This window comes from Chrysoperla carnea, chromosome 1, assembly GCF_905475395.1.
Source record: "Chrysoperla carnea chromosome 1, inChrCarn1.1, whole genome shotgun sequence".
In the NCBI taxonomy this organism is placed as follows: Eukaryota; Metazoa; Arthropoda; class Insecta; order Neuroptera; family Chrysopidae; genus Chrysoperla; species Chrysoperla carnea.
This window is the reverse complement of record NC_058337.1, coordinates 16,006,731-16,030,191: the sequence shown is the minus strand read 5'-3', so window position 1 is coordinate 16,030,191 and position 23,461 is coordinate 16,006,731. Positions and strand designations below refer to the sequence as shown.

General features: G+C 30.5%; 1 protein-coding gene across 1 annotated transcript in view; it reads left to right on the top strand.

Moving 5' to 3' along the window:
* Nucleotides 1-236: 236 nt before the first annotated feature.
* Nucleotides 237-23,461, top strand: part of LOC123290831 (G-protein coupled receptor Mth2-like) — a 36,259-nt gene continuing 13,034 nt past the window's right edge. The window contains exons 1-3 of the mRNA XM_044871169.1: nt 237-1,029; nt 4,264-4,713; nt 7,230-7,308. Coding sequence (XP_044727104.1) covers nt 237-1,029; nt 4,264-4,713; nt 7,230-7,308 — 1,322 coding nt within the window. The remainder of the gene's footprint in view (nt 1,030-4,263; nt 4,714-7,229; nt 7,309-23,461) is intronic.

Here is a 23,461-nt window from a genome sequence, read left to right as displayed (position 1 = left end):
CGTATACTGCTAACATCAAGGAATTTATTCAATAGATTCTATTAAACTCATACGCCGATTTTGATCAAAAGTAACAATTGAAGTTACTTATATTGTTATGTGATTTCAGTGTAGAAAAAAATTTAACAATGGCTTCAGTACTTTTTATCATAATTTGTGTCTATATATTATTAAATAAGTATTGTTCTTGTAATGAAATTAATCGTGTAATTTTACGTAAATGTTGCCCAAGTGAAATGTTTGTTGATACAAATAATACTTGTGGTAGTTTATACGATATTATTGGCAAAAATAATTCGGATTTGGAGTATATGTTGAATTCACGTTACGATTATACGGTACCATTGCATCCATTTGGTGAAAACATTGATTTAATACAAGAATTTGTGAATTTATCAAATCCAATTGATTATTGTGTTGATAAAATGATTGAGTACAAAAATGGTAATGTTCTATCAAAAATCTATACAGAATTTAGTACAAATTCTGATAAGAAATATATAAATGATCAAGTTTTACATTTTCGAAAATGTTGTCCGAATGGATATGTTTACGATACTGATTTACATTATTGTTCGAAGAATTTCACTTTTATAAAAGATGAACACTATTTTATTAAACGATTGTATGATTTATCTTCACCAAAATTTTTAAATTTTCTTGTGGGTTTAAGTGAATGCACTAAGGCTGTGATGGACATGATTGAAATTGATTATGATTTTCAATTAATTGACGAAGAATTACATGTTGTTAATAAAGTTGATGGAATTAAACAAGTGTTTCTAAATCGAAGTTATTGTTTAGATCAAAATTTATATGGAAAATTAGTTGCTCGAGTGTGTCGTGATATTAGTTTAACGTGTAACAAGGATATTATTTGTGTGAATAAATGTTGTAATGAAGGACAAACATTTGGAAGACGTAATAAATCGAAACCAAAATGTACTGCTGCTTATGACTTTTTACCATATAGTCCAAAGTTTATACATTTTTCAAAAAATAATTCAGTTATTGTTGACAAGGGATTTAGTAAGTTTTTATTATTATTTTACTATTCGATACAAGTCCTCTATTTGAAAAGTTAGATACTTCCCGAAGGGTAGAAACACAGTTTTTCCCCACAGCTTCCACCATATTTTGATAATAGAGTCTCCCGTTTAAAGTGTAAGCAACTTCATAGTTTATAGTATATCCCAGGTAATAAAGATTTTCGACCTCGAATAATGTCGAGTTCAAACCCTTGGCAAAAAGCTGCCATAGAAAAGTTTATTTATAATATAAAAACACAATTTATATATAATTTATAAACACAACAAACAATTTATTTATAACATAAGGAAGGCTTTTTTGTAACACAAGGTAGTGCAAACAAAACTAAGCTATAATAATTGAAGTCATGTAATTCACAACGGCAGAATGGGTTCAAGGGATTACGTAAAAATGAGAAAAAATGGGACATTTCCGTGTTTTTAAAATATATCCCGGTGTTAATCATTAAAATTTCCATCACAAAAACAATCATAATTGGCATGCGCCCCTCGTATGACCAAGGGTGGAAAATTTTGGGTAAATGTTGTGATAATTCAATGCATTTTGAAAACACGGAAATATCTTATTTGTTTCTCATTTTTATGTAACTCTTTGAGCCCATGCGGCCGTTGTGAATTGCATGCCTTCAATTATTATAGCTTGACTTTTTTTACACTACCTTATGTTGAAAAGGCAGGATATATAATATCTCGGAAAATCACTAAAATTTTTGACAAAAAGGCCTAATGACGTGCAAGCGTGCAGCTGCCAATAATCCCTCCATCTTTCACAATTTAGGGTTAATTATAAATTCTTAAAAAAGGCATGCAGTAGAAAATGGAAGAACGTTTTCTGTCATCATTTCCCAGTCATTACTTACATGACGTTAAAAAAAAAAAACGATTGCGTAATTAACACTGTCTATACATGGTATTTCAACAATTAACCCAGTTAATTGTTTATTTTCACTTGTTTTATTTTAAACCTAGCTTGAACACAGATTTAATTACCGATTCTTTAAAGTTTCCATCACAAAAATACTCTGAGAAAATTGGAAAAAACAACTATTAGGTTCTCAATAATATGCTTATAGGCATTTCAAAATATTTATAGTTGAAGGTCAAGGCATTGTTGAAAGTTTTGTCTTCGCTTCGTTGTATGAAAACAGGAACTCCTTAGATTTTAAGGTGAACAGAAAGAGAAAACTCTTAACAGACTACCTATTGTTCTGGAAAATAATTTGGTATTATTGGAAATAATAAGGAATTAAAAGTGAACGATTTTATATTGTCGTCAAATCATTTGCCTTTCACGCTTATGTATATACATTAAAAACGTGAAAGGTGTCTCTTTCTCAAAGCGAGTTCTAAGGCCGAGTACAATAATCATTTAAATTCAACTCAATTTACAATTGAATATAATTCTGCTAGCAAATCAATGGTTCATTTGATAACGAGTTCGGCTTTAGAGTTAAATATGTTATATAAATAAACTATGTTGTAGAGAAAACCAAATCCTAATCCTAACAAGCGACGGTTCGATACTAAGTATAAAGCTTATAAAATTTATACCTTTTAAGCACGCAAAGTTTTGCAATTTTGATGCACTGAACTCAAGAAAAATGTTAAGGATGAATCAATAAAAGTCACTTGTACTAACTTCCAATTGTGGTTCATTTACGTCGAGTTAGTAAAAGCATTAAATAAAAAATGTTACTTTTTTATGAGGATCAATTTTCTGACTTAAAGTGTTCTTCTATCTCTTGCCTTTTAGGATCTAACTTGATTATTAAACCAACCCGGTGAACTAGATTCAATCTGATGTCAGAACACGACGTCCCCCATCACACTCAGTTGATTTCGATTCCATTATATTTTGATTGGTTACCTATAAACGGACTATTAATCATAATAGATTAAAATGGTCCATTTAAGATGAAGACACTCTCATAATTTCGTTATTTGTAGCAATATCGACATGAAATTTTGGAATGTAAAAACTGGATTGATTGGAATTGATAATTTAATAGTTTTATGTATTCAAATATTCCAATAGACTTGTAATAATAATAAGTCTGGGCAGGGCCGGATTTAAATTTCTGCCGCCCTGGGGCACTGAAGAAAATGCCGCCCTATGACTGAAATTTTATTTTAATAGTTTTGATATCTTATTTTTTAAGAATTAGAATAACTAATTAATTGCAGAAAAAAGAACCGCTTCATAACGAGCTGACCATCTGGTTGCAGATAAAGTTTTTAACGCAATTCTTTTTTCAGTATGAGACTGTAAGACTTCCCAGCGATGCGTCGATGCAGTAAAATAGTTGTATAAAGTTTGTACTGTATGAAAGAATGACGCAGCTTCTGGGGCGCATTCTACTGCGTGAACTCCAACTAAATTCATAGAATGAGCAGCACAAGGAGCATGTTCTGCAAGATATAATTTCATGAATTCTTGCCTGTAAGCTCGAATAAATCCCTGATACATTATTCGCGTTATCATATGACTGACTTCGACAATCTGAGAGATCAAGATAAAAAAACTGAAGAACAGATAATACAGCAACTAGCAAATCTTCATCTTTATGTCTAGAGTTCTCAATAAACATGAGAAAAAAAATTTTTTTTAATTCTTCAAAAAAAAAAACTATATTAATTTATCAATTCCAGAAAAAAAAGTATCAAATTTTATTTGTTCAAACCTTTATGGAAATAAATTAATTTTATTTTAATAGTTTTCACTTAAATTTTAATTTGATACATAATGCATAAATTATATTTCTTGAAAGATCAAATGTTTATTTAAAAGAATTAGTTATTTATATATTGATATAGAAAATGTTTTCTCACTTTCCAAATTTTGCCGCCCTAGAAAATTTGCCGCCCTGGGCGCTAGCCCCGACTGCCCCTAGTGTAAATCCAGCACTGAGTCTGGGCTAAAATAATGAGAAAATAAAAAATGCTAATTTTGTCATGAAAATCGGTATATGGTATCTTTCTATCAATTTATATTAGGTTGAGTTCTGATTTCGGCTAAGTATCTTAAAAAATGTGACCTATGACTTTGCAAAATTTTAAATGCTTACAACATATTCTGGATCTCTAATAGCTACTTCTACCTTTAAAATGAGCCTAGAAAGAGCCAAAAATGACCAAGGATAACAAAATTACGTGTCCGCAATTATTGTGAATTTTAAAGTTGGTTAAAATAAACACTTGTTTCTTTAATTTTTAGGTAAATTTGGCACAATACCAAATTACAAATGTCCAAAAGGACGATATTTGATCGATGATGGTCAAGGTGATTTGTTAACGGCTAATGGTAAATTATACTTATATGGGGAAGATAAATCAATTGGAGATTATTGTTTCGATAATGTTATTCTACCAAATAAGAAAGCATTAATGAAATTTCGTTGTTTTCCACCAATGACTGCAAATAATCCAAATAACGCTCGTAAAGCAAATCGTTTGGCTATTTATGCATATGGTTTATTAATATCATGTGCATTCTTATTGGCAACGTTGATTGTGTATTTATTTTTGCCAGAATTACAAAATTTACATGGAAAAACATTGATGGGTCATGTTTTTAGTTTATTTTTAGGACAAATAGTTTTGGGAATAGCACAATTAAAAATGGTACCAATAAAATGGGGTACCGTCGACATATGCACTTTAGTTGGTAAGTACCTAATTTTTTTACTATAAAATTTTGTTAGCTATATCATTTTTTACAGATTGTTTCTAAAAGGTCTTTATAACTCCCTACCAAGGCATGCACAGTTGCTCCATCATAGGAGGTATCGATAAGGCTTCATTCTAGTCCCAGAATAACGAAAAAAAGTTTTAAGACTTGATGTTTTCTTTATATATTCTAAAAACTACAACTAATATTACTTGTATAGTACCTACGCAAACTTTAGCTCCAGTGTAATTTTTACTCAAACTGTTACATTTTCAGTAATATTTCAAGTTTTTTTTCTATAAAGCGCAGGATGGACGCAATGTAATTTTTAAATGTATTGTGTAATACTATAAGAAAACTACAGTAAAATAAAAAATAAGTGCTTCTTGTACCTATGCAATTGTAGTTTTTTTTCTAAAAATATATTCTTTCTTTAGCCACACAGATTCCTTTCAGAATATGTAAAAAAAACATCAAATCGTATGACTTTTTGTTTCGTTATTCTGCGGCGGAAATAAAATCTCATCGATACCCCTCTTCATCAAATTTTCTAATATGTACAAAATTCAAACTTCATAACAAGTGAAATTAACAAAATTAAAAAAACCACGACAAATTATTCGCCTACGGAACCCTATACTCGCACTTGAAACATATTTAAAAACATTCTCCATTACATTACCTTTTTCCTAAGAACCTTCGCCAAACTGAACCGATTTTGAGTATCATCGCCTATTTTTGTTGTTGTTCCGGGTATGGAGCTCTAAACTCGCACTTGAAACATAGCTAAAAGACTCTCCGTTAAATTACCTTTCAAACGAACCAAAAAAAAATCAAAATCGGTTCATCCATTTAAGCGCTACGATGCCACAGACATACAGACAGGCAGACAGGCACACACACATAGCGGTCAAACTTATAAACCCCTGGTTTTTAAAAAATGTTGCGTCCGTCGGTATGTCGGTATGTCTGTTACCAAGCTGGAGCCTTCAATTTCCAACCGATTTTTCTCAAACTCGGTACATAGGTTCAGTTTGGTCATTATTCCAGACGATTTTTTCATTTTTTCCCTAGGCTTTTTTTTAAGGGTACTTCCCTCTAGGCCAAAACAGGATTTTTGGGGTTTTCTCAAAAAAGGCTCAAACGATTTCGATTAAACTAGGCACAAGGCTAGACTTTAAGGTGTTTCTAGGATTGGTATAAGCCACATATCCGGGAAAATTCGAGAAGGCCCACACTCTCGGGAAAAACTTTTTTTTTTGGGTTTTCTCAAAGACGGCTCTAACGATTTCTATTAAACTGGGCACAAGGCTAGACCCTAAGGTGTTCCTAGGATTGGTATAACCCTCATATCTGGGGAAATTCGAGAAGCGCTTTTAAAAGAAACTCGCATCACCGATAAACAACCTGATGGTCATATCAACATAATACCTGCGTTTTACGCAATGAATTAATATTAATAATGATTTTGAAATGATTTTTGTATGTCTGGTAAAACACGGACTCTATCAAAATTTTGCATAATCGCGTTTTATATTTATTAAACTAAAAAAAAGATTCATCTTTAGAGCCGCTAAGCGTCCAAAAGAAGCAACTTTGAAGCAATTTTGGATTGAGGAACTAAAGGAGGAATTAGCTTAAGGTGATATTTTGAGCTGAACTTGGTTTTGTAACTTTTCAAAGGAACCTTGTTTATATTACAAAAATCAACTTAAAAGCGATTTGGTCCAATTTGCGTAAAAAACTTGTCCGGGTTTTATTGAAAGTTGTATTTTTACAGTCGAGAACAAAGAATATTTATATCAATGAGTTTTTACACAAAAATTTTCCTGAATTATTAATTAAGGTAAAATACGTGCCTCGAGAAGTAATAACAGTAGGACACGTTCATCAAATGCTAGATAATGTTAAAGTTTCTACAATTTCTGAATACACTTAAACCGAGAGAGTGATACTGTCAAAACGGCTGCTTAGAGAAATTCGAAATTTGACGCATAATGTCCCAAGCTGCTTTTGTATTTCATAATCATTATCCTCAATTCAAATCTCGAAGGATCTTAGCTCATACTATAATATTTTCAATTTTTCTAAGCAGATATTTGACAAATATCTTTTTGTCTTTTTGTAGAAAAGGACGCTTTCCCAACTACAAGTGTATGGAGGAATTGTCATTATTTGAACGTTTGGATCTCATTTGATGAGATCCTGCTCTTATAACTTGGACTACTCCACCTTTATCTGAAAAGCGTGACACCATGAGATATAATATTAGTGTAATGTTTATGTGGTAAATTGGCAAATTGAAACCGCTTTTTTGAATATCAATATATTTTGCTTTGTTTGTTATTTTGGAATTTTTAGAACTGTGATAACGTTTCTTGCATGGGACAATAGGGTAAAATAAAAAAGATACTAAAGGATACATAACCATAATAACAGAATAAAAAATTTTTAATTAGAATTTTCGGATATTCCTTTCAGTTTTCATTTATACATTAATTTATTTTTTACAGGTTTTATCATTATATTTATGTTCTTGGCAGCATTTTCTTGGTTAAACATTATGTGTTTCGATATTTGGTGGACCTTCGGGTAAGTAATTTTTATTACTTTAAGCTACAAAATACTTTTAAATATAATCTTTTTATAATTAACTCGTTTACGCACATTTTTTTCGGGGATGATTCTCAATACAGTAATAAGAAACAATATACCAGTCTGTCAGGTAATTAAAAAAATTGAAATATGAATCGTGGTCCAAATTTTTTATATTGAAAAAATATTTTTTTTTTTTTTAAAGTTAACAACGAAAAATTTAAAAATAATATATCACACTAGCAGTTATTCATCCGCGTAGATTGACGATTTCAATTTTAAAAAAAAAAACTACCGTTATAATTTTCACTTCCATTACTCAACCCTTAACTTTCTTTTTGTTGAAAATTTAATCGATTTTGAGTTTTGGTGCGGAACCCTTTTGTTTTTTTGAAAACAAAATACAGCCCCTGTTACTTGCTGATAATATATACCTATATAAAAGAAAGAATTTTTAAAATCGGTTAATAAGTGGACTCAAAAATTATGGATTTTTATACAAACTTTGAACTTCTATTCAACCCCTTAAGGGGTTGAAAATTTCAAACTTCTATCGTTAGTGGTTTAGATTTGGCTTTGATATGTCCAGTCCGGACATTGTTTTTTTACCCGACTGCGCGACGTAAAAGAGTGATAATGTATTTATCAATAAGTGATAATGTATGTGTGTTCCTTTTTGCCATATTAGAGACTAAACGCGTCAATCCAGGAGCCGATCTTGATGATTTTGACGTATGCAAAAAATGAAAGTCGACGAACTATGTTAAGTGGGGTATCATTGAATAAGTATTCTCAACGGTTGAAAATCCCCAAAGTGTAAAATAAAAAATTTATTAGAAAAATCAAAAAACCCGACTGCGCTAAATAAAAACTGAAAAGACAAAACACAAGGCCAGATGTTTACATAGGACTCATTATTGTAGTGATTTAAAGCTATGTAAACTTACAAGACTTTTTTTTTTCAATTTTTATTTAGCGCAGTCGGGTTTTTTGATTATTTTAAGAAATTTGTTTAAATAGATTTTTTAAGTAGAAATCAGTTTACTTTCTGTGTGTAATGAACGACCTTATAGGACACTCATACTTTTGTAGAGCAATTCGTATTACCAGAAAATGTTGTTGTAAAATGTCACATAAGTGCTTTTTGATAAAAATAACAGCCCATAATCCTTTAAAATATTTATAACAAAAGCAATTATATTTAATAAAAATACATTAATTGATATTAAAAATCATGTATCAATTACCTGTAAATTTTTAATAGAAAAAAATATAACGATCATGCTTATGTTTAACGTAATGGGTCTATCAATATTTATTTAAGTGTTATCTACTAGTTTATCTTTAAATAGCCGCTACTTGTCCGCTTCGGTGGACAAAACTAACTTTTAATTTAATTATATCACATAACAGCCTTTCATTTACTTAAACTCCTGTTTTCCTTGAACATCAACAGAGCTAGTTTTGCTCCTTACAAAGCTAAAGCCAACTTTTAAACCAGACTACCCCCTACCTTCCTTTTTGGCATCAGCTTTACCTCTATCCCTTGAACAATGAGACCGCTTTCGGCCTTTGTGCCGTAAAGTGTTAACAATGAAAACAAAAACAGCGTGGCAACCGAAAATTTAGGAATTTTAAAAATCGAAATCTATACGAAAAAACTGCTGGGAAAAGTTAATTAATTAATTTTCTTTCGTGGTAACTCTCTTGAGATTTAATTTATTATGTGAACGTAAGTAATTAGGTATCAAATTTTCATATTTAAAAAAATTGAAAATCTTGCGAATAAATACTTTTTAAGAATTTTTGAAGTTAAAAAATTTATGGGAAAAGTGATTTCCGATTCATTAGATACCCGCGTACTCAAAACAATTGTCCTTATTTTGTATTACATATTTTTTTAAAAACCTCCAAAAAAAAGTGAATCCAAAAATTTTCCTGACGAGGAAAATTCTCGATGATTTTTTCTATGGATTTTTCATGTTCAAAGGGAAAATAGGTTTTGAATGGCTTTCAGAATATTTTATGAAGTTGTTCGATCCAAGTCCCCAAAATCCCTATTTAACTGCCCAGCAATAACCTCAATGGTTCTTATAAAATTTTGCAGAATATTGAAAAATAAAAAACTGTTCTGAGGCTGATATTTAAAGAACGTGGCCCAACTTGAACCCGGGACCTATACCAGGTTAATAAAGGAGTGTGGGAAGACTCACTAATTATTGCACATACCTATCCACAAACCGAGAGGTTTGTGGATTATATCTACAAACCTCTCGGTTTTTGGATATAAGTTTTAATAGTATAGATAAAGATTATACAGGTGATTTTTTAAATAGTCTCCACCCTTTTATTTCGAAAACGGATTTGTAAATCATAAAACGCGAAAATCCAAATATTTACTAAGGGGACGTCCATTAATTACGTGAGGCATTTTTAAGGACTTTTTTACCCCTTCCCCAATCACGTGAAATTTTTCAAAACTTATACTTTGGGTATAAAAAAAAAACATAATTTGCTCAATTGCTTTTATTTAAGACTAGCAAGACTAGTATTTGCGAATATTGCTGTAATCTTAAATTACAGTGATAAAATAAAATAATAAATTGTTAAATGAAATTTAATAAAATATTTGTTCTAATTCAGTCTATAGAGACTCGCGCACAGTGTCAAGAGTGACTATTGGAATTCAAGATACGTTTTTTACATTCATTCAACTTTAAATTAACTTGATTTTCACGCTGCTTTACAACATTTTCTGCTACAAAAAAAATTACGTGATATTTGCTAAGACCCCCACCCCCTAAATACCTCACGTAATTAATGAACGCCCCCTAACTACTTAAATGCTTTCTTATACGAAAACTTACTCAATAAATTTTGTTAATTTTGTCGGAAAATTTTCCGAAAGACTTGTACATTTTTTAGATGCATAAGAAAGATTTGTACAGATCATTATATATTCTATGGTACAGATGCATAAGAAAGCGAGCTAATAAAAACATGTAAACAATATAATAATAAAAAGACAAATTTTATAGTAAAGCAATAGTTAACAAAAACATTTACAATAGTAAAAAAAAAATTATCAGAATTCTGAGAAATGTACGCCATTTATAAATATTTATTTATTATTAATCTATGGACAATTTTTTCCCACAAAATAAAAAATGTTAAAACTAATGTTTTGTTTGAATAAATATTGAAATCAAAACAAACAATGAAGATTTTCTTTAAGTATTCATTATTTATTTATTTAAAATAATTACCTATAATAAAATTTAGACAATGTCATTTGTGTTCTTTTTGCTGGCACTCGGTGTAAGTAGAAAAGAATGTAATCTCTATGCCTATCCTTATATTTTATAAATGTGAAAGTAAGGATGTTTGTTTGTTTGTTACACCTTAACGCAAAAATTAATGAATGGATTTGATTGAAACTTGACAAAAATATAGCTCATATCTCAGAATAACACATTTTTAAGCTTGAGTTGTACAAATTGATATGGAGAACAGCGAAATACACCAACGAATGCCGCTTTATTTTCCAACGGCATGTTAGTAAACTTGACCTTTAGGGGGCGGACTAAGCGAAGACAAGCGGGTTGAAGGGTAGCAAGTTGACATTGTGTATATTGCAGTATTTGAGGTTAAGTTAAGTGAGGTTAAGTTTGGACCTCTAAATGAATCAATGGTCCACTAAATGAATCAATGATTCACTAAATGAATCATTATCACAAGGGATTGAGAGAAAAGTATACTGTCTCACTTTTTTATTTCATTCTTTAAAGGAACACAGCGTATTTCCTTAAGTCTTTAAAATTGGTTCTTTAAATGAATCAACGATTTTTTATTAAATGAATCATTATTACGAGCGAAGCCGTGGGCAAAAGCTAGTTTTTTAATAAAAAAATGAATTTATTGAACTAAGAATAGTTGTAGTTATTGGGCACAAATATTCAAAAAAATGAAAGCCGCGTACGGCTATTACATTTTTCGGTATTGACCTTGTATGATTATTATTAGTTACTTTTTATTATTTTCTAGATTACTATTAATTCAATTTGCATTTATACCACTTCCCTTGATAATACATGTGGTGGGTGTTTTCAAATATCCGTTTAAAAATAAATGTCTTGTTGTCTTGTATGTTTTTGAATAAAACATGTGAAATCTAGTAATTTTAATTTTATTACTATTAATAATAGTTAGTTCATTGACAATACTGTTTATCTTATCCACTTATCACATTGTAAACATATAAAATAAATATTAAAAAGATTTTTACATAAATTTATCAATATATTCAGAATCGGATTTTGGTAAAGTGAGTGCCTGGAGACTTTTAAAAAATTATGCTTTCAAATCTGCTGAAATTTGGGATGTACGGTTAGTGGCTAGACGGAATAATATATTATAAATGAAACGTGAATTAATTTCAGTAATTTGGAAAGGATTTCCAGCCAAGTTCGGATCAAATGAGTTATAAGTTTGAAAATTTGAGTGTGAATAGAGTTAATATTAATTGTATTTTGGTGGTGTCAACTCCCCGGGCCCCTTTACCTAAAATCTTAGAAGACGGGCTATGCTTGTGGAGGTTTTATGCAGTTTCCAATGAGAAATCCAAATTTTTTTCAACATAGTTCTGTCCCAAAAAACTTTTTTTGCCACAGGTTTGTGTGCCCATGTATACCACGTATAAAAGAAAAAAAGGTACCAATGGGAATGTTTTTCTCATTACCGGAGAGGAGGCGTTCGAGGAAGCTATTATTTTTTCGCGGAGTAAAAAATTAAAAACCAAAAAAATTGTTTTTTATATTTTACTCGAAAATTTTGAGGTTATGTTAAAAAATGATAAGAATAAAAGTTCTAGATTTTTTTACTGCCGAGGACTATTACATTTAACTTTTTTTGATAGGACGAATATTTACGCCGCAAATCGCAATAAAAACGTTCCCTACATCTTTAAACCCCCACTCCTCTCCACCGGCAAACATTCAGCTGTTTTTTACCCAACATTTGTTAACTCTTTTATCGACCCTTTCCCGCTGAGTTTGTCCTGTAACGAATTTTTTTGTAAATTGACTACTACTTTTTATTTAGTACGCTTAGTCTATAGATATCTTAGTAGCTGAGCAATTTAAAAAAAAAGACATTCTTGAGTAATTTTCAACTAAGAATCTATTGGTGACTTTAGTTAGGATACAAATATGCTCATTAAACATTGAAATGTTTTGACCTTCGAAAATTTTGTTGGAAATTCCAATTATTTATGTTACATCATGCATACACGAAGTATATATAGAAAAGTTAATATAATATCAAACAATCGTCAACAGAAGAAAACTGAAAACAATTATCTTCTATTACCGATTTTGCAAAAAACTAAAAACAATAAATAAGTTATTGTAATTGAAAAATGTTAACCCCCTCCTTCCAATTTTACGTTACGAGTGCATAAATTACGAACACGTAAAAAAATTTCTGTCCACTGTACGGAAAAAGTTTGCACAGCTTCTCTCCAAAACTTTAGTGATAGAAAATTGAAAGTTGAAATATTGCTTTAAATTTTTGGTCTATAGTGTCTCATTCCATACCAATCCCTCCTAATATTATATACGGGTGAAATTCAATTTCTAAAAAAAAAAATAACCTCTTCTCATCTTTAATATTATCTTGAACTTTCTTACCAAACGGTAACCTTCTATGCTTTACAGTTTCAGAGAAATGCTCTGGAAATCTCGGAACATTAATTTGCGAAATTTAGTTTCCAGAAGAAACGGACACTATGAAAGATTGAAGGTTGCCAATTGGTGAGTGAGCTTTGACTTGGTCGGGTTATAGTGCCTAATTTCATAATTACCAATCTGTAATTATGAAAATATTAAGAGAGTGAAAGTGGATGATTTTCCCAAATTTAGTTTCCAGAAATTCTTAATGAAACTATAAAAGATGCAAAATTGCAAATTTGTGGAAGCTTTAATAGTGAGTTTATTGAATCTAATATCATATCAAAACTTTTAAAGAGATTGTAGTTTTAAAGAGATGAAAAGAGGGGCGTTAAGTTTTTTTTATAGCAAAATCGTTTAATCAATTTAGAACTTTATAAATGGAATATTTTTTAAATAGTAAATTTTTGTAGGACAAAAGCAAAAAAATTAAATTTGTCGATCTGTTTTTGGGAATGTATATGAAACGTATTTTGGCATGTACCAATTTTTTTGCTAACTAGTTCGATAATTTTGTCCGAAATTTCAATGCAAATCGGGAATACAAGTTTTTGTGTAATTATTGACAGTTTTTTTTTTTTTTTTTTTTTTAAATTTTCATGCGTCTTCTCGATTTTATTACCTGTTAATAGTGCCCAGTTTACGCACAGCTGTATGTCTGAATCTATTATTTAATATTGTTTATTTATCTAATAACGTGTCTCTCAAATGTTAAGTTTAAAAATCTGTTAAGACGCTGGAATATATCTGTCAATGTATTGAATAATTTAAAAAAACTATTTTTCTTTTCGATAAATATAACGTTTGATATTCATTTTATAGGTATATACATAAAAAAATTAAAAATTATATAAAAATTTTATAATTATATAAAAAAAATTAATTATATCCAATCGCAAGTATAATAAGCTGGAAACCGCAAATATAACAAACTACCATAACTTATATTAATTACTTTTTAATCAAGGCTGGCAGGGATTCTGTGAGATTTGAAACTTTTATTCGAAATAATGCTCGTTTCATACGTTTTTTTGTTCGAAGAATGAATGTTTTCAGAATCACTTGCGCGTTTTTTGTATACACGTTTAGTTTGGATGACAATGCATGATAAGGTTCTGATTTCCCCATCGCTTCCACCATATTTTATATACATGCCTTTTTTAGTCTAAAATTAAAAATTTTAATAAATAATACTTTTCAAGGACAAGTTTTTATTATACTGAAAAGTAGAAAATAAAACCGGCTACTTTATCGTACCCAAGAGATAGCAAAAGAATGCATGGTCGCACAATAGGAAGATAGGAAGATGAAATACGCCTCACTTTGGGACCTTATTGGACTTGTGGACAGAACACAGTGGAGACAATTGGAAAAGGCCTATCACCTCAGAATTGGATTTCAATAATTGGCTTATTTGGCTAATAGCAATGGTCAAACTTTCTAGCGGCAAGAACTTTAATGCCGATATTGATCTATGCACTTTCCTAAACATTAAAAAAAAATTAGTACCAAAAATTCATTTTGAAATTTTAAAATGACGCGACTAAATTGAACACGTAGCTCTTTGAAGAGTATCTGGGTCGTCTCGTATGAATGCAGATTGCAGCTGCAGCCTAAATATTTTAAACTAGCTCATCTCTGGTATATTATGGCCCAGATAGTCTTCAGAGAGCTAAGTCTTCAATAACTATAACAGCAATAATGTGTTGTTCATACAATTTAGAACTTTTAGTATATTGTAAATATCTAACCAAAGTAATTTTCATGAATCCCATTTTTTTTAATGTTTGTTACTTGATTGAGCCATAATATAAAAGGTTGAAATGAGGGTTAGTAATTTTTTTGAGAAATTGATTTTCATCCCTTTCACTTAATATTATCAGAACGAACTACACGGTATTTTTTCCGATATCACTATGTAAGTATAAACGTCAGCACATCACTGTACTAATATAAGTGGCGCCACAGGTCTTTATAATATGCAGTATTGTAAATAACGCCATAGTTATGGATCTTACGACAATATTATATAGAGATACTTTTTGAGTATCTGTCCATATACCATACCAGCATTGTAATAAACGCCATGCATTTCTTACCGTGTAAACCAACAACTTCTTACCTTATAGTTTTGAAGAAACGCTCTGGATACATTTTTTCGTAGGCCGTGAGGAAGGCAGAGATTTATTTTGCATTTCTTAAATCTACGTAGTATAAAAGAAATTTGAGTGACAAGGGTTAACATTTTTTTCCCTTTACTCGATTACAATAATCAATTTTTGAAAAATGGGAATAGAAATTGAAAATTTACATTTTAGAAATACGTACGAATTTACATTTAAAAAGATAATTTACGTTTATAACATGGGTGGGCGTATACGTAATTACATAAAGAATTACACCTAATGTATAAATTTTAAATATTTTAATATAATGGGACACGTATTACTTAGTAATAAAAATTAATAGACATTACTGATAGATAATTAAATTTCATTAGAAAACTATTAACAATTAATCAAAGGTGGTGAATGAATACTAATAACAAATCGTGCTAGATATGGTCAGATAAATTAATTTCTGGTACTGCAGTAAATATTAATCCATTCATTGATCAATAGTTCAATCATATTTAGGGTTTCACCTCGAAATCTAACGTAATAAGCTGAATACTTAACAACCCTTTATTTTGATAGTACAAGTGTTGTGTCAAAAATCACGTGTCAATGTCCTTAGATATTTACGGTCAATGGTCGCAAAATCAGTTTTTTGAGAATATCTTGTTTCCTTTGCCTTGTAGAATAAAAGGAAGTTGTAGAGTAAAATTCTTTACAAAAACCGTTTTTTATACGTCGAACCGTTTTTGAAACAGAGGGTGCAAAAAATGGAGCGCTCAGCTATACGTACCTTTTTGCAGGATTATTCGTGCATCCCAGTCTATTATACTTTTTGATCTTCTAAATACCTGTAAATGTCTCTCATTGCTTGTGTGTGGTATTTTGCTTCAACAGCAATCAAGTCATGCTCGTATTATACTCGATCTTCCACAAGTACTCCCAAAATATCGTTTCGTTCTTCTGCTATATTTAAAAAACGGTTTGTAGAGAACTTTATCCTCTACTAACTTAAACTAATAGTAAATCTAAATTCGATTGAAGGCAGAAGAAATGAGGAAAACTTCTAAAAAAATTTTTCTTTTACCTTGACCTGTCTTATAACCCATGTCTATGCTTGCACTTCTACAGATACACCAGATAAACATGGAAAATTGAATGTGAATAGAATTTATGGTACAGAGGTGTCTTTTGGTGGTATAAACTGAAATCTGAAAATACAAAAGAATTAAATTAAATAAAGAATATAATAAGTCAATAAAGCATCTATAGAGGGGAAAATGTGTTGCTTTTATATTTGCATTAATTATTAAAAGTTGTGTTGATATTAATTCATATTAAAATAAACATGACTACATCTATGTTTAATTATAAAAAAATATTATGCAAATACTAGCTGTATCCGACCACGCGTTTCTGTGACTGCTCTGGTTAAATGGAAAAGAAAGAAAAGAGAAAACACCTGTTGTTTTTCTCAATACTTGTGGGTACGGAATATTTTTCTTTGTTCCATTATTTGGGCAAGTATAAATATTGTCTTGTTAGCCGACTCTAGAACTCGAAAACATATAATTTTCCATATTAGTAGCAATTTGTGTAAAGATTGGCCCTATATTTTATTGATGGTAACTTAAACGCCAATCAAATACTCAAATTGAGAAATTAAATTAATTATTTTTCTAAATAACAAAAGCTGGTTCTAACCAGGATGAACTATTCTCAACAATGTCGCTTGGGTATAGGGTAAACCGAATAATATCAATTTTTCGGATCAATCTCATCAATCACTAACTCCACTAGTGCAAAGACACTAGACCGGTAGCCATTCGAGTTCAGGAGTTTATCAGGAGGAGTTTAAATTTTGAATTCGAAAATAGTATTTCTTGAGTTATTTCCTTAAGGTTTCACTGTAGTATCTCTAGGTGGACTCTCTTGTCTGAAGACAGGGTGCCGTTTATATCGAATTTGCTTTAAAGATTTTCTTTCTTTAAGTTTTGTTATTAACGATTTTCAAAAAGCAACCATTGGTAATAACTACTTAGAGCATTGGAAGTGGTAATACCAATGTGTTTGATTCTTGGTCACAGGCGTCAGTAGGTATACACACCAAAAATTAACCCAACTATCAAATCTTCATAATACTTTCCTCGCTGATTCCCCTCGTTGAGCCCTCTACATGCTTCGTCCTATACCCACCCACAAGATCTTATGGCACAAAATATTTCAACTGTAACTCATCTACTATAATTGCTCCAGTATTTATTCATTCTCGTGGGTAAACTTTTGATGGCGTAGAAGATTGCTGCAGAATGAATTTTTCAAAATTCATTTATGAAGAGACGGAAGTTTGTGTTGGAAGTTACAATTTTGAAGTTTTTAGAATTCTGAAGAAAATATACGCTATAAGTGATTTAAGTATTAATTTATCAAAACGGAAATTTTACGGAACGTATATTACTTTGAGTAATATGGTGTATTTTTTTTCTCTGCAAAGCATATTCTAGACTAATTATTACTTTTATAATAAAACGATGAATCAAGAACGTAATCCAAAGGTTTCCTTTGTGACCAAGAAAAAAAGATAGTTGACTACTATCTCGTTTGACTAAGTATGAATATTGGATTATTTTATATTCCTACTAGCAGATACCTGCCCGCTTTGTTGGGTAATTTCAACTCTATAAAACAAAGACTACTGTGTTATAGCCTCACTTTCCTTGATCTCCTTTATTCTTCCTTTAGTTCACAATTTTATGGATTTTAATTTTTTGGCGCGGAACCTTAATTTTGTTGAAAATAAAGTTTAGCCGTTGATACTCGATGATTATGTAATTTTCTATAGGTGAAATAATTTTGAGCTGTCGTGGAATTATTTTAAGAAACTGTTATAAGTATTATAAAATTCCAAAAAAAAAAAAAAAAAAATCAGCAATAATTTCGCCATGGGAACATACTATCGGCATAAAAAGTATGCTATGTGTTAATCTAGGTTATAAACTATCTGTGTTCAAAATTCCATCCAAATCCGTTCAGTAGTTTTTGCGTGAAAGAGACAAGATCCATGTATCCTCACAAACTTTTACAATTATAAAATATACGTATATCAGATATCAAATATTAGACTTATTCTTTGCATTCGTCTTGATTATTTCCCTGGTGAAGCGTAACCCATGTCACCCTACCCCCCCCCCCCCCCACCATCGCAAACCAAATTGGCTCAAACCAAAAAATTTAGTGCTATTTATGTGCTAATTAGTTGCTCTATTCCCGCTTTAAGAATCCGATAAAACATTTACGAAAAAGTCTACCTTTTACAGTCCAACCTATGCATGCCCTTCCCCTACTACCACAAAACAAATTCGTTCTACCCAAAAAATTTAGTGCTATTTTTGTGCTAATTAGTTGCGCTATTCCCGATTTTGTTGCTCCAGCTGTTTAGCTGGAATCAACGATTAAAAGTTGGGGTGCTAGGTTGGCGTCACAATTGCCCTCCCCCCCCCAAATCTTAATGACGGCACAAATGCAAAAAGTGAATACTTATATGAGAACTGAGATGATGGTTACGCCATCTCACGAAGCGTGCACAACCTTGTTTTGATGACCACATTGTCAAGGATATGAAATTATTGTTCTTCATTGATTTCTTCGTTAATATTGCTATAATCAATATTTACATGATGAAATTTTCTATATTTGAAGACGCGCCGTCAATTGATATTATTTTTATTTAAAATTGTATCGATCTGCAATAGAAAAATCCTCTCGAACTATATAAAACTGTGACGTCAACCTAGCAACCCCACTTTTAATCGTTGATTCCAGCTAAACGGCTGGAGCAACAAAATCGGGAATACAGCAACTAATTAGCACATAAATAACACTAAATTTTTTGGGTTAAGCAAATTTGGTTTGCGATGGTGGGGGGGGGCTAGGGTGTCATGGGTTGAAGCGTGCGGGTAACGACTATAAAAATTAAATAAAATAATAGAAAATATAAATAAAAATATATAAAAAGTACCCATTTTTTAAAAACTTCATCTCTTTATTAGTTATTGCAGTACGCAATATTTACTATTAATAGAATACTGTTCAAATAATACCAACGTTGTAATGTCAATCAGATGCAAGAAACCAATAAATATGTTAATACATAATAAATATACTAATACCTAATAATTAAATGCATAGCGAATAATAAATAACAAAATAAATAAGAAGAAACCCATTATGAATAATAAGTATTCAAATAGTATTTATTCATAGATAACTTTCGGAAATTTATCGTACAACAAATCGTATTTCTATATCCATGTTAAAGCTTGGGAGTGTGTCTACTCTAGAATAATTTGAATTTATTTTTTTTTACTACTCGTTATTTTTATTAAATAAAGCATCTCTTTGTTTATAAAAAATTTTATAGTTTAAAGCTCCTAATGAGATGTGCAAAAATTGCATAGTTCTAAGCTATTCACTATGCAAGCAGGAAGGTTTTTTCGTAAAAATTAAAAATTTTTATCGCAATTTCCACTAAAATTTTCCAAAAGTAGGAACATTTTCTGCATTTAAGAAAAACGTGAATCCTGTAGGTTTTTTCTTTTTGGCGGAAAAAATTAAAACCTTTTTTGAAGAAGAAAATTGAAAAGTATTTTTTTCACAAGCAAAACATGTTCAAGGCGAAAAGCACACCCATGAATACTAAAAACATCCCCGAGGTAACCAGGTGCTTGGGTGTAAAGTCTAATGCATTAATGAAAACACAAAGCAGTTTTGTGTAAAATAGCAGTCTACGTGGACTACGATTGTAAAATTTATGAACAGTTCAGAGTTTTTTTCAGAGGCAAGGTGGGTTAAAGCTAAAAAAACACTCAGGCTAACGTTGTTATGAAATTTCGTGGTAATAAGTTTCCTAAATGCATTATGCTAACGTGTCAGTACCTAGTACCGAGAAAAGTCGTTACTAAGTACTGACACGTTAGCATAATGCAACATTCCGTTGCAATCCGTAAAAACTGCAAAAACTCCTAAAATGTGTAGCACAACTTTTTTTTCTTGCAAAACGTAGATTCACACCCCAGAGTCCAAATAACATACCAAAAAAGCAGCTTTACATCGCGTTTTGCGATTTTATTGTAGAATTTGACTGGCATGTTATTTATTAATAAATACATTTTTTTTATTAAATTGACCACATTATTAATTCATATAATGTTATTACGATATAAATTTTAAACAGACGTTGACTCATGATTGACATTTAATATTTATGTAAAATTTTTTACATAAATAATGTGATATTTAATGTTGCTATCGTGTAAAGTTGTCTATTCTTCACACATGGTACAATAAAAAAATTAAAGTTTATATCACCTAAATCATCAAAGAGATTATATAAACATATAAATGAAATCAAAATAAATTATTATTATAGATTCTTATTATTTAGAGTTTAGAGTAAAACAAAATCTTTACTTTATTATCTACAGGATGATAAGAAAAGGGATGAAACAATTTTTATTTACAAGTTGTGAATAAAATTATTAATAAAAATAATATTTGCATCACGTAAATGTTTTTTAAAGCTTTAAAAATATCGTAAAGGATAAAATTTAAACGTCAATTTGACTAGTTTTTGACGTTTAAATGTTAAAAACCAAAGTTTGTGTTATTTTTGGAAATCACCGTAAGGTTGGTTCTGTTTTTTTTTGCATAAACAGAATCTGTAATTAATTTTCTTCATGATGAAAACTTCTTTGAAGCTAAATCACCGATTAATTTTTGTACAATTAAAATTATTGTTAGTTCTTCCATAAGGTACTATGTTAAAAATCACAATTTTAAAATGGAATAAATCACAATTTTGCCCCGCAAGAGGCCCCAAAACTGTGTTTATTGTGATCAAGGCACTTTGAAGATATGCAAGCAAAACTGATATAATACTTCAAAGATTTTAGCACAGGGCTGTGTTCCGAGTCCTAAATAGGAAAGTTCAATATGGGTATTCCCTACTGGACATGCCTCATCGATAATCAATTGAGCCCCATTGTGTAGTTTGGTCTAATTTCTAACGGGATAGCTTTTAAAAATAAAACTAATTTGTCGTATGAAACTTTATCAAATGGCTTCCTAAAAGAGACTTCTAGAAACCTCTCGCATAAGATCCAAAATTGAAATAAGGTATTTCGAATGCCTTTGTTGGGTCCAAAACCACTTTGATCCTACCCTATTTCTGGTATTAAAATATTTCGCATGCGATTTAATATAATCTGGCACATGATTTTTGTTACGTGGCAGTTTGTTACATTACAGAAGTTTTTCTGATGCATTTACATAAATGATTAGGGAGTATACCTGTATTCGTTGTGTGCGTAGTCATGGTAGGGACAATAAAATCGATGCCAGCGCTTCCAGTGAAAAATTTTGCCGTTAAAGGGGGCTGTTATTACTAATTTGCAGTTCTTTACATGTTAATGTTATAGAAATGTCAAATTAAAATTATTGTAAAACACGAATTAATTAAACTTAATGCATTAAAAATTGTGAAAATAAGAAATCAAATTGCACAAATATTATTTTTCAAATGTAAATTATCATAATTATTTATTTAAATTTGTGAAACAATAATATTAAATTTTCAATTTAAGTCTTAAATGCAATCCATCCAATTATATATGCATCCATACAATTCTATAATTAAAGTAGTGTATTGTTACCATGGAAAAGAAACTCACGCACGGAGCGAATAGAAGTATTGTATATTTTATTGGTTAAAGTTGTTAATTTTTCAACACGAAAACCTTCCAATGATTTAATCATTTCTGCTCAAATATTATCGGTACCAGGTTTTTTACTAAATTTTAACGCAAACTGAACTTCTTCTTTTAGAATAGTGGTGTATAAATATATAATTGAAAATTATATAAATTAACGAAATAAAGCAATATAAACAGTGCCATCAATTCTATTTTATAGTATAGTATTTAAATAGTTATTAATATATTTTAAAGTAAATATTATTATAAAATTTTAAATAAAGATATAATAGTAGATATACTGTGCAACGAGTCCGCGTAATGTCAAATGCACGCAAGATTTTAGACTTAATAGCTATAACCGCTCGTGGGTGTAGAGACCATCTGCACGATTTTCGCACTTAATTTTTTAATTTATGAATAAGGAATTAGTTTTTTTTAATGCAAAGAACAATTAGCTTTTTATCGCTACTGAAGCAGTGCGGAAAGGAAGAACTTACTAAACTTACTGCATGACTAAAGAAAAAAATATAATTGATAACATACTTATTATAGTTTTTGGATAAAGGACCACTGTATATGAAGAATGGGTTTTGGTCAAATGTCGCCAGAATTCGGGAAAATACTCTCAATGGGCACAAATTTCGCCAATGTACCGTTTTCGAGATACTCCATGTCCAAATTTCCCGATTTTTATTGAATTTCAAGAGGTGTTATATCGTATACAACCGCATAATTTATGGCTAAAACGATAACAGGAATGAATTAGTTTCTGCCAAAGTATCAGATGAAGTTACCCAACTTTCCTAGAGTACCTCTTGATTTTTTCCCGAGTTATGACAATCGGTAGTGGCCAAAAATGCTCTTTTTCAAATAATTATTCTGCAAAATAAAAATTGGGCGCGCCATGCGTGCATGTGTGTTTATGTTTCAAGAACAAAATACTTTTTTTCCAATTCTTTTTGAATAATTGTACATTCAAAACTTTAGGACCGTTTCCATGGTTTTGGACTTTTAAACTTTTTCAATAGTCTGGTTGATGAGGAGCGCGTACGAGCATCATATCGAGTATGGCTCAAAGGTTTGTAACAGCAATTATATATAAGTCCATTTTAATAGTTGTTGCTAAATATCAATATACTTGAAGATAGCTAGAACAGTTTTGGGTAACCTTATCTGTAACCTTGGCAAAAACCAATTTATTCCTGTCATTGTTTCAAGCGTAAATTATGCGATTGCATATTGAATGACATAGCACCGCTTGAAATTCAATGTATATCGGAAATTTTGACATGTAATATTTCGAAAATCGCATGTTGGCGAGATTTGTGCCCATTGATACATATGTTCAGAATGACAAGAAGAATATTTTCCTAAATTATGGCGACATTTGACCGAAAGGCATTTCCCAAATACAGTGGTCTGGGCTCCTTTAAAATAGAATATTTTTACTGTATTTTGACATTCATATTTTAAGAAAAATTCACTAATAAAAACATTCTCTCCCATTTCAAGTTAAGAACGGCCACACTTATGGCAAAAATAATAACTCGGGGCAGCA